Source organism: Bombina bombina, chromosome 1, assembly GCF_027579735.1.
Source record: "Bombina bombina isolate aBomBom1 chromosome 1, aBomBom1.pri, whole genome shotgun sequence".
NCBI classification, from domain to species: Eukaryota; Metazoa; Chordata; class Amphibia; order Anura; family Bombinatoridae; genus Bombina; species Bombina bombina.
The window spans coordinates 1,119,596,744-1,119,609,231 of record NC_069499.1 but is presented as its reverse complement, the minus strand read 5'-3'; the positions used below and the strand labels follow the sequence as shown (position 1 = coordinate 1,119,609,231).

General features: G+C 38.5%; 1 protein-coding gene across 1 annotated transcript in view; it reads right to left on the bottom strand.

Annotated features, from left to right (window-relative positions):
- The window catches only part of STARD3 (StAR related lipid transfer domain containing 3), a 114,462-nt gene that overhangs the window by 90,894 nt on the left and 11,080 nt on the right, over positions 1–12,488 (bottom strand). The window contains exons 3-4 of the mRNA XM_053698018.1: positions 4,996–5,073; positions 3,083–3,160 (exon numbers count right to left, since the gene is read on the bottom strand). Of these exons, the coding sequence (XP_053553993.1) occupies positions 3,083–3,160; positions 4,996–5,073 (156 nt within the window). The remainder of the gene's footprint in view (positions 1–3,082; positions 3,161–4,995; positions 5,074–12,488) is intronic.

The following is a 12,488-nucleotide window of genomic DNA, read 5'->3' as shown; positions in this document are numbered from 1 at the left end:
CATTTATCATATAAAAGGATACAGTAGGCGTCCCAGGAAACTCTGTTTCTATAAATATATTCAAAGATAAATAAAAACTTGGTGTAATCATCTGCAGACATGTAACTGACTAATATAGCACACAATGCTGGGAGACACTAAAATGGTGCCAAAAAGGAATCACTGATAGTCCTACCCCACAGCATCCTCTCTGTATGTCCAAGATACAAACAGCACCATGTCTGCAGCCCAGAGTAAGAATGCTGTAACAAGTAACTATTTTTCTGTGATCATACACCATAAATGTAAGAACAATAATATTCATTTCTGCAAACAACTAGCCAAAGGCTAAAAAAACACAGGCTAAATTACATGACAATTACAACAAAGAAAAGGAATAAACAACAAGGTGTATTCCAGAGCATGACTTGACCATCTGATTATGTACAGGGTACAGTAAGTGGCAAATACTTTACCAATAACAAGCAAAACACCCAGCAAAGTACATTTTGAGAATCAATCACAGTCTACAAATCCACTGGGGAAACCAAAGGATAATATTCTTAAATGTAAGGGGGGGTCTATATGTTGGGTACATTTGAAAGGCCATTGACAGAGTAAGGACCCTTGCAGTAGTGAGCATGCCGTAGTCAGAGGGATCAAACCTACTTTCTTCATTTAGATACTAACATTATATATAGGGGGCCCCCTAGGTCAAATAGAATTGCAATAAGAATGTGCAAATCCAAAACATGAGTATATCATGAACAGTTTAAAAACAATGAATGATAATAAAATCAGACAATTGTTACAGTTTGCAGATATCAAAAAATGGCTATAATTGTTAAAGTCCCAATTAGCAATGGAGGGTAGTATACAATACACAGCCCAAATATGTAGTTGGAGTCCAGGCAGCTATCTGTGAATGTATCAAAGGCCAAGATCCAGGATCAGTAATCTGTATAAGATAGAAGAAAACAGAAGCGCCACATGGCCTAGCACTGTATATACTTGTGTGAGATTGTGCATTAAATGTTTCACTCACATTTGGTAGTGGAGCAGGCTGGAAACAAACAGTCATCCAGCAGACTGGCCTCCGGTATAACTCCAACCGCAGTGGATCAGGATATTGTGTCCCAAAGAATTTTACACCATGTGGTTAGGTATAGATGATCAAAGATGGTATAACAGCAGGTGGTAAGTTCAAAACTTACTTTATTAAATTGCAATAAAAACAGCAACGCGTTTCTCAGCCAACCAGTGGCTGTTTCATCAGGCTTAATTGAATGGATAGAAATCACTTGCTATATATACACACCATACAAATGATCAATACAATAAACACCTGAAGGGGGTGTCGACCAATTAAAAATGACAAGGCAACCAACATAAACAGTCTGTCCATATATTATCAAAAAGGACCATACATAAAAAGCAATAGTCAGTACACATATAATCCTTTTGTAATCATTTTGTATATTGGAAATGTGTCAAAAACACTTGAATCAATCATCACATTTCTTATACAAGATAAAACACTAAACTTGTTCTATTAGAAGACGCCACTACTCCTTGTGTGTGCTCAGTCACATAATGAAGTGGGAGCTCATGATGATAGCAATCAACAAACTGGCAAACGTTCATAACAACTGTGTCATGTCTCATATATAGTATTAATCTATTCACACAATTGAAATAGGGTAGAGCTGGGGAATATCCATAGGAGTGAAAAAAAACTTATAAAAAAAGGTAATCGATTAAAACAGCTTCAAAAAACTTAATAGCTTTGATACTTACTGTATATGAGTGTGAAACAACACATAAACTAATGCTATTGAAAGGAGGAAGGGCCAGATATGTGTGGAGTGCACTTTGTGCAGAGATAACACATTCTTATAGTATCCTATAGGTTCATATATTCCACAACAATGTGTTTTAGTTCCCTTCCCTCAGCGTTATCATTCATTCGGTTCGTTTTATACATATTTACACAAATTTCGTCACTTAGGGGAGGATCTGCTTAGTGACGCTCATCACGGTTCTTCCCATCTCTGCACAAAGTGCATTCCACACGTCTCGCCCTTCCTCCTTTCAATAGCGTTAGTTTATGTGTTGTTTCATGATCATACAAAGTAAGTATCAAAACTATTAAGTTTAAGCTGTTTTAATAGATTACCTTTTTATAAGGTTTTTTCACTTCCATCGAGACTCAAGTGTTGTTTTTGACACATTTCCAATATACAAAAATTATTACAATAAGATTATATGTGTACCGATTATTGCTTTTTATGTATGGTCCTTTTTGATAATATATGAACAGGCTGTTTATGTTGGTTGCCTTTACATTTTTAATTGGTCGAAACCCCCTACAGGTGTTTATTGTATTGATTATTTGTATGGTATATATAGCAAGTGTTTTGTATCCATTGTATTAAGCCTGATGAAACAGCCACTGGTTGGCTGAGAAAAGCGTTGCTGTTTTTATTGCATTTTATTAAAGTAAGTTTTGAACTTACCACCTGCTGTTATACCATCTTTGATCATCTATACCTAACCACATGGTGTAAAATTCTTTGGGACACAAATATCCTTATCCACTGTGGTTGGAGTTATATTGGATGCTAGTCTGCTGGATGACTGTTTGATTCCAGCCTGCTCCACTTGCACCAAGAGGGGTGCTCTACCAAATGTGAGTGAAACATTTAATGCACAATCTCACACAAGTATATACAGTGCTAGGCCATGTGGCGCTTCTGTTTTCTTCTACCTTATACAGCTTACTTTCTTCATTTGTTCAAAATAAATACTTCAGATGTGTCAGAGCTCTAACGCAGCCTACTTAATTTCAAATAGGGAGGACTGAATACAGCAGGAAGGGGTTTGTGTGTGTAGTGGGGGGAAATCGAACCAGTTCAAGCGGATAAGTGTAGTAGTCAGAAGATATATGTACTTATTTAAATTTAATAAAATGTCAAGACCTTCTTATTAAATAATATACAGCTTTAAGAATCCAATTTTCAACTGTTTTAATTTTCTAGTTTGTGGCTTTTATTATGTGTAAATACATTACATAGCTGAGTTAGAAAAGTTAAGGAGAACTTACCGCTATGACCCACCAGTGACGAAGACGTAGGATGGCATAACCAAGAAGCAAGCCAGAGAAACGGAAAACAGCCAGTAGCTAAAGAGAAATGGGAGACTAAATGAGCCATGTGAAGGGAATCAACAATGTATTAAAGATATGGGGGCTTCAGTATGTGAATAGGGGGAATTGATAAAGACTGTGTGTATCTGGGCGATAGAGATTGACAGGGTAGTACATGGGGAGGTGGAAAGAGGCTAGCAGGTGTATGTATGTGTGCACGTATCTAGAGAAAAGGAGGCTAGCATTGTGTATACGAGGGGGATACATGCATGTGGAGGCTAGCAGGTGTATGTATGTGTGCACGTATCTAGAGAAAAGGAGGCTAGCATTGTGTATACGAGGGGGATACATGCATGTGGAGGCTAGCAGGTATCTAGAGAAAAGGAGGCTAGCATTGTGTATACGAGGGGGATACATGCATGTGGAGGCTAGCAGGTATCTAGAGAAAAGGAGGCTAGCATTGTGTATACGAGGGGGATACATGCATGTGGAGGCTAGCAGGTATCTAGAGAAAAGGAGGCTAGCATTGTGTATACGAGGGGGATACATGCATGTGGAGGCTAGCAGGTGTATGTATGTGTGCACGTATCTAGAGAAAAGGAGGCTAGCATTGTGTATACGAGGGGGATACATGCATGTGGAGGCTAGCAGGTGTATGTATGTGTGCATGTATCTAGAGAAAAGGAGGCTAGCATTGTGTATACAAGGGGGATACATGCATGTGGAGGCTAGGTGGTGTATGTATGTGTGCACGTATCTAGAGAAAAGGAGGCTAGCATTGTGTATACAAGGGGGATACATGCATGTGGAGGCTAGGTGGTGTATGTATGTGTGCACGTATCTAGAGAAAAGGAGGCTAGCATTGTGTATACGAGGGGGATACATGCATGTGGAGGCTAGCAGGTGTATGTATGTGTGCACGTATCTAGAGAAAAGGAGGCTAGCATTGTGTATACAAGGGGGATACATGCATGTGGAGGCTAGCAGGTGTATGTATGTGTGCACGTATCTAGAGAAAAGGAGGCTAGCATTGTGTATACAAGGGGGATACATGCATGTGGAGGCTAGCAGGTGTATGTATGTGTGCACGTATCTAGAGAAAAGGAGGCTAGCATTGTGTATACAAGGGGGATACATGCATGTGGAGGCTAGCAGGTGTATGTATGTGTGCACGTATCTAGAGAAAAGGAGGCTAGCATTGTGTATACAAGGGGGATACATGCATGTGGAGGCTAGCAGGTGTATGTATGTGTGCACGTATCTAGAGAAAAGGAGGCTAGCATTGTGTATACGAGCAGGATACATGCATGTGGAGGCTAGCAGGTGTATGTATGTGTGCACGTATCTAGAGAAAAGGAGGCTAGCATTGTGTATACGAGGGGGATACATGCATGTGGAGGCTAGCAAGTGTATGTATGTGTGCACGTATCTAGAGAAAAGGAGGCTAGCATTGTGTATACGAGCGGGATACATGCATGTGGAGGCTAGCAGGTGTATGTATGTGTGCACGTATCTAGAGAAAAGGAGGCTAGCATTGTGTATACGAGGGGGATACATGCATGTGGAGGCTAGCAGGTGTATGTATGTGTGCACGTATCTAGAGAAAAGGAGGCTAGCATTGTGTATACGAGGGGGATACATGCATGTGGAGGCTAGCAGAATAGTGTGTTTGTGAGGGAGAGAGAAGCTGGCAGGCCAGTTCATGTAGGAGCAGATACAAAGGTGGAAAGGGCAGTGCACATCTGTGCGCGTGAAGGAGGAGTGTTGAGAAGAATGTACATATCGATGGTTAGAGGCTGGGAGGGCAGCAGGTGTGTGAGGAAGGTGAAAGCTGGTCGTGATAGTACTATGGGTAGATGTGAAAAACTTACAAATATGTCAAAGAAAGAGTTTCCAAAATTGTAATGCAAGATCTCATTTTCCAAGTTCTTTTCAATGCCATTATTGGTCTGGGGAGAGAGAAAAAGGATAAAGTGAGGTAAATAACAAAGGGAGAGAGGAAACTAAAAATGATGGGGGCGGCTCAGTTTCAAAACATAGAATTTCAGTCTTAAATAATATGTATACCTTAAAAGGATTTAAACTCAAATGTAACCCCCATAAACGAAAGAAAACAAGAGAAAACAATGCTTTTGCTGTAAAATACCACAGAAAATTGTGTTTATTGCACACTCCCTAGAGAGACTGTAAAAGTAAGCTGCAAAATGCTTAAAATTTCATTGCTACATACTGCACAGTGAATGTTTAGAGCAGTGCTCAAAACTCATTTAATCTAGAATAAAATGGTTAAATAAAAGGGAGATAAAATAAACACACACTGTGCTTTTCCACTGTTTTTTTTACTTAAGCTTTGCTTACTAACGGCTATATTTAGAGTTTTGTCGGTAAGGACCCGCATGGCTAACGCCGGCTTTTTTCTGGCCGCACCATAAAAATAACTGGTATTGAGAGTCCACATAAAGGCTGCGTTAGGCTCCAAAAAAGAAGCGTAGAGCATATTTAACGCAGCTTCAACTCTCGATACCAGAGTTGCTTACGGACGCGGCCAGCCTCAAAAACGTGCTCGTGCACGATTCCCCCATAGGAAACAATGGGGCTGTTTGAGCTGAAAAAAAACCTAACACCTGCAAAAAAACTGCGTTCAGCTCCTAACGCAGCCCCATTGTTTGCTATGCGGAAGCATTTCCTACGTCTGCACCTAACACCCTAACATGTACCCCGAGTCTAAACACCCCTAGCCTTACACTTATTAACCCCTAATCTGCCGCCCCCGCTATTGCTGACCCCTGCATATTATTTTTAACCCCTAATCTGCCGCTCCGTTAACCGCCGCTACTTACATTATCCTTATGTACTCCTAATCTGCTGCCCCTAACACCGCCGACCCCTATATTATATTTATTAACCCCTAATCTGCCGAGCGGACCGCACCGCTACTATAATAAAGTTATTAACCCCTAATCCGCCTCACTAACCCTATAATAAATAGTATTAACCCCTAATCTGCCCTCCCTAACATCGCCGACACCTAACTTCAATTATTAACCCCTAATCTGCCGACCGGAGCTCACCGCTATTCTAATAAATGTATTAACCCCTAAAGCTAAGTCTTACCCTAACACTAACACCCCCCTAAATTAAATATAATTTTAATCTAACAAAATTAATTAACCCTTCTTAAATAAATTATTCCTATTTAAAAGCTAAATACTTACCTGTAAAATAAATCCTAATATAGCTACAATATAATTTATAATTACATTGTAGCTATTTTAGGATTAATATTTATTTTACAGGCAACTTTGTAATTATTTTAACCAGGTACAATAGCTATTAAATAGTTAAGAACTATTTAATAGTTACCTAGTTAAAATAATTACAAAATTACCTGTAAAATAAATCCTAACCTAAGTTACAATTAAACCTAACACTATACTATCATTAAATTAAATAAAATACCTACAATTACCTACAATTAAACCTAACACTACACTATCAATAAATTAATTAAATACAATATCTACAAATAACTACAATGAAAAAAACTAACTAAAGTACAAAAAAATAAAAAAGAACTAAGTTACAAAAAATAAAAAAAATATTTACAAACATAAGAAAAATATTACAACAATTTTAAACTAATTACACCTACTCTAAGCCCCCTAACAAAATAACAAAATGCCCTACCCTATTCTAAATTACTAAAGTTCAAAGCTCTTTTACCTTACCAGCCCTGAACAGGGCCCTTTGCGGGGCATGCCCCAAGAAGTTCAGCTCTTTTGCCTGTAAAAAAAACATACAATACCCCCCCCAACATTACAACCCACCACCCACATACCCCTAATCTAACCCAAACCCCCCTTAAATAAACCTAACACTAAGCCCCTGAAGATCTTCCTACCTTATCTTCACCATACCAGGTTCACCGATCCGTCCTGAAGAGCTCCTCCGATGTCCTGATCCAAGCCCAAGCGGGGGGCTGAAGAGGTCCATGATCCGGATGAAGTCTTCTATCAACGGCATCTTCAATCTTCTTTCTTCGGGAGCCATCATCTTCCATCCGACGCGGAACATCCTCTTCTCCCGACGCCTACTAGCCGAATGAAGGTTGCTTTAAGGGACGTCATCCAAGATGGCGTCCCTCGAATTCCGATTGGCTGATAGAATCCTATCAGCCAATCGGAATTGAGGTAGGAAAATTCAGAATATTCCTACCTTAATTCCGATTGGCTGATAGAATCCTATCAGCCAATCGGAATTCGAGGGACGCCATCTTGGATGACGTCCCTTAAAGGAACCGTCATTCTTCAGTTGGACTTCGCCGGATGAAGATGGGTCCGCGTCGGAGGTCTTCAGGATGGAGCCGGTCCTCATCGGATGAAGATAGAAGATGCCGCTTGAAAGATGATGGTTGCCGGTCCGGATCTACTCTTCTTCCCGGATAGGATGAAGACTTTGGAGCCTCTTCTGGACCTCTTCAGCCACCGGATCGCCAGCCCCCGCTTGGGTTGGATGAAGATTTTGGAGCCAGGACGGATCGGTGATACCTGGTGAGGTGAAGACAAGGTAGGATGATCTTCAGGGGCTTAGTGTTAGGTTTATTTAAGGGGGGTTTGGGTTAGATTAGGGGTATGTGGGTGGTGGGTTGTAATGTTGGGGGGGGGGTATTGTATGTTTTTTTTACAGGAAAAAGAGCTTAACTTCTTGGGGCATGCCCCGCAAAGGGCCCTGTTCAGGGCTGGTAAGGTAAAAGAGCTTTGAACTTTAGTAATTTAGAATAGGGTAGGGCATTTTTTATTTTGGGGGTCTTTGTTATTTTATTAGGGGGCTTAGAGTAGGTGTAATTAGTTTAAAATTGTTGTAATATTTTTCTGATGTTTGTAAATATTTTTTTATTTTTTGTACTTTAGTTAGTTTATTTCATTGTAGTTATTTGTACATATTGTATTTAATTAATTTATTGATAGTGTAGTGTTAGGTTTAATTGTAACTTAGGTTAGGATTTATTTTACAGGTAATTTTGTAATTATTTTAACTAGGTAACTATTAAATAGTTCTTAACTATTTAATAGCTATTGTACCTGGTTAAAATAATTACAAAGTTGCCTGTAAAATAAATATTAATCCTAAAATAGCTACAATGTAATTATAATTTATATTGTAGCTATATTAGGATTTATTTTACAGGTAAGTATTTAGCTTTAAATAGGAATAATTTATTTAAGAAGAGTTAATTAATTTCGTTAGATTAAAATTATATTTAATTTAGGGGGGTGATAGTGTTAGACTTAGCTTTAGGGGTTAATACATTTATTAGAATAGCGGTGAGCTCCGGTCGGCAGATTAGGGGTTAATGTTTGAAGTTAGGTGTCGGCGATGTTAGGGAGGGCAGATTAGGGGTTAATACTATTTATTATAGGGTTAGTGAGGCGGATTAGGGGTTAATAACTTTATTATAATAGCGGAGCGGTCCGGTCGGCAGATTAGGGGTTAATAAGTGTAGGCAGGTGGAGGCGACACTGTGGGGGGCAGATTAGGGGTTAATAAATATAATATAGGGGTCGGCGGTGTTAGGGGCAGCAGATTAGGGGGTACATAAGGATAACGTAGGTGGCGGTCGGCAGATTAGGGGTTAAAAAATTTTAATTGAGTGGCGGCGATGTGGGGGGACCTCGGTTTAGGGGTACATAGGTAGTTTATGGGTGTTAGTGTACTTTAGAGTACAGTAGTTAAGAGCTTTATGTACCGGCGTTGGCCCAGAAAGCTCTTAACTACTGACTTTTTTCTGCGGCTGGAGTTTTGTCGTTAGAATTCTAACGCTCACTTCAGACACAACTCTAAATACCGGAGTTAGGAAAATCCCATTGAAAAGATAGGATACGCAATTGACGTAAGGGGATCTGCGGTATGGAAAAGTCGCGGCTGAAAAGTGAGCGTTAGACCCTTTTTTGAGTGACTCCAAATACAGGAGGTAGCCTAAAACCAGCGTTAGGAGCCTCTAACGCTGGTTTTCACGGCTACCGCCAAACTCCAAATCTAGGCCGCCTATGCTAACAAAGTGACAGTTTTAAACATACTTTAACATATTGCCTATGTAGATCTTTCATAATTTAAAACCCTAAATGGAAGAATTATTCCAGAATCACAATTAGGATGGAGTTTGGCTAATAAAATGTAATAAAAGTTTCAAATCTCGGGAGGAAATTATGGGTCTTAATGTTACATGGGGGTAGTGAGAGATAGCTTAAAAAAGGTGAGGAATGCCACCCTCTCCGCAGCTTTGAGAGAAACTCAGATAACGGATTCTACATAAAGCTTAACTTACCCCTAGGGATCAAAATGAGCTTGGACAAGAGCAGGTGTGTGCTCTAAATGTTGCTTGAATAACCCTTATATCCTACATTATTTCTGGGAATGTTCCCTGATTAGAACTAAGCATTTTTAGAGTGTCATGGACACAACCCAAGCTCTTTAAAAGTTCAAGTCATAGATTGTGTTCCACCATCAAACCCAAATCGACTTTTAGAACTAAGGAAACTTGAAACCAAGTGGATATACAAACTTCAAACATTACAGACTCTGGGTCTAAACATAGATATTGATGTAGCAGCTTTCATATAAAATCTGCCTCTGTTTTATATAATCAGCAATAGAATAGGTTATATATATTTAATATCAAATAACCAAATATGATGTTTGAACATAGCAGATTTATTATGAATTCAACAGACACTGTAGTATAGGGCATCAATTTTTTGTATTCATTTTTTGTATTAGTTTTTCTATATGCAGATATCAATTCTGATGCAAGTGCATTTTAGATTATAGCAATACTTCAATTACATTGCAATGTTTTTCCATAGCATATTTCTATGTATTTTTGCACATTTAGCATATATTTTAGTTTTTTAATGTATCAAGATCATCAAATCGTTTTTATGCTTTTTAAATAACTATTTTAACTTGTATTTATTATATTATGTTACAAATGTATAACATGGGTATGTGTATCACATCAAAATAGTGGACTACCGCAATTGTAAGCTTACTGACACATCCACATATTAGACCAACATGATTGGTAGTAAGCAGACACACCCGCTAGCCCTGTATGGTGGATAGCCCTTTAAATACAATGGGCGCGTCTTTGCAGACATCAGTCTTTTTTACCTTTGAAGAAGCCTGGCTGTTGACCGGGGGAAACGCGTCAGGTATTAGCTGACAGGTCGCCACTATCGAAGCCACCTTGTCCTCAACAAGTCACTAAGTGAACTATCAGGGTATCCGGAAAACCCTGCCAGACACTTACGGTGAAAACAGCAGGAGGCATTTTCACCTTAGCCCACAGTGAGTGACGGGGAACGCTGAGGAGTGAACGCTATACCTGAATGCTGTTTTATTATACTTATCTAGTAAGTGCAATAGCATTTGCGTGTGTGTATATTTCCAATAAAACCTTTTACTTGAGTCTTGCCTTGTGCGCTCTCTTTTTCTCATTTTTTATGTTATAAGTTATCGCTTAACGGCTTCTAATACTTTCTATAGGACGAGAAAATATTTTCGGCAGCGGCCCCTAGCTGCGGATATTGAGGTATAATGCGCCATCAGAAGCAGATGATAAACAAAATTGCTTCTGACACCACATTTATAGGATTGCGACCTTGCGCAAACCAAATTACGGCTCAACGGAAGTGAGCCCTAGGTTGGCTTACTTCCCCCGCAAGTGGCAAAGATTAATTCAAGTCTTTGAACAGGAAATATAAAAAGAGTTAGAAATATTTTTGGAGGCATCTCTGAGAGGGGAGTGGTCTTACATGTTGCTTACCAGACACGTTACTGATATTTGTTATGTCCCCTTCTTTCCTTCACACTGGGGTATATCTGAGTAATCAATGATATGTACTCAAGAACTCATTGTCAAGATTCAATACTAAATAAAACAGTCATTTTATCCTTGGTTACTAAACTATTATATAAAATTGTTATTATTTGTTAATATACGTTTTTCTAACACTGTAAATGTGAAAAGATCAACTCTGTACGTACTATTTTATATACACCAATACTATGTAACTTGACATTGTTTATGGAAGAATGGACAGACATGTAAACAAAAAACACTTCTTGAGAAGCATGAAGCATTTTTGCTGTTGATGAAACATTGTGTCTGTATATTGAATGTTATCTTTCAAAAATAAATAAAGTCAAATCTCAATTTACAGGTTTTTTTTTTTCTTTGCACTTTTAAACAAAATATTAAAAGTCCTAATTTTCTGTCCCCATTTAAAGAGACATTAAACCCAATATTTTTCTCTCATGATTCAGAAAGATAATACATTTTTAAACTTTTAAATTTACTTCTGTTATGAATTTTGTTGCATTCTCTTGATATATTTTATTAAAGAAGCAGCAATGTGCTCCTCAGAGATAGTTTAACACATTTCTAAGCCAATGAAAATGGACATACAAAGTTCCGCCACCAATAAGCAGGTAGCTCCAAACTCTTGAGCCTATTAAAGGATACAAAGAGAATTAAGCAAAATTAGATAAGAAAAGTAAATTGGAATGTAGTTTAAAATTGTATTCTCTATCTGAATCATGAAATAATACTCATACATGGTAAGAAATGGAAGTTGCATGTTTATTAATAACTGATACCTGTGGTAATTGCTCATTGGAAGTATTATTTATCAAGAGTCACATCTTGCCTTTTAGACCTATTTAGAACCTGTTAATGATGAATTTATCAGAATCAACATATTGTTCAAATAGGAGGCAGGTTTGGAAGGAGCGGTATAAAGGAGGATTAACCTTAAAGGGCCCGTATAGTGAAAACATTATATGAACTTATTAATTAGCGCACAAGTCATTTTAAACACTATGCTTAACCTTTGTGTGTTTAACCACCTCAAAGTGGTTAAAACATAGTTAAAGTACCGCTATTTAGTGCCATATCATAAGACAACAACTGGATCATTGGATAATATAACCCGGGTTACCTAAGTGTTGAATTATTATCCCAACTTCTTCTGAATTGAACTATTGCAGATATTGCTGATCTGCTGAATTGAACTATTGCAGAATACTGCGTGCAATGCACTAAGGGCCAGATTTCACTTACAATAAGGATTGCACTTTAAACAAGGATACACGTAGTGATACTGTGTGTTTAAACAAACCGCTATTCCTAACAGAGACAAGAGGCATCCAGGAGAGAAATCTACCCATGACGTCAGACACCAATGGTCATGTGGGGTAGGATCGCAGTCGGAGCCAAACAACGAAGCAGTAGCAAGTCTGCTGCCTCTCTCAGACTATACTTGGATGCCATGTCCTTAAGGTATCTTCACTAACTTATGAGACT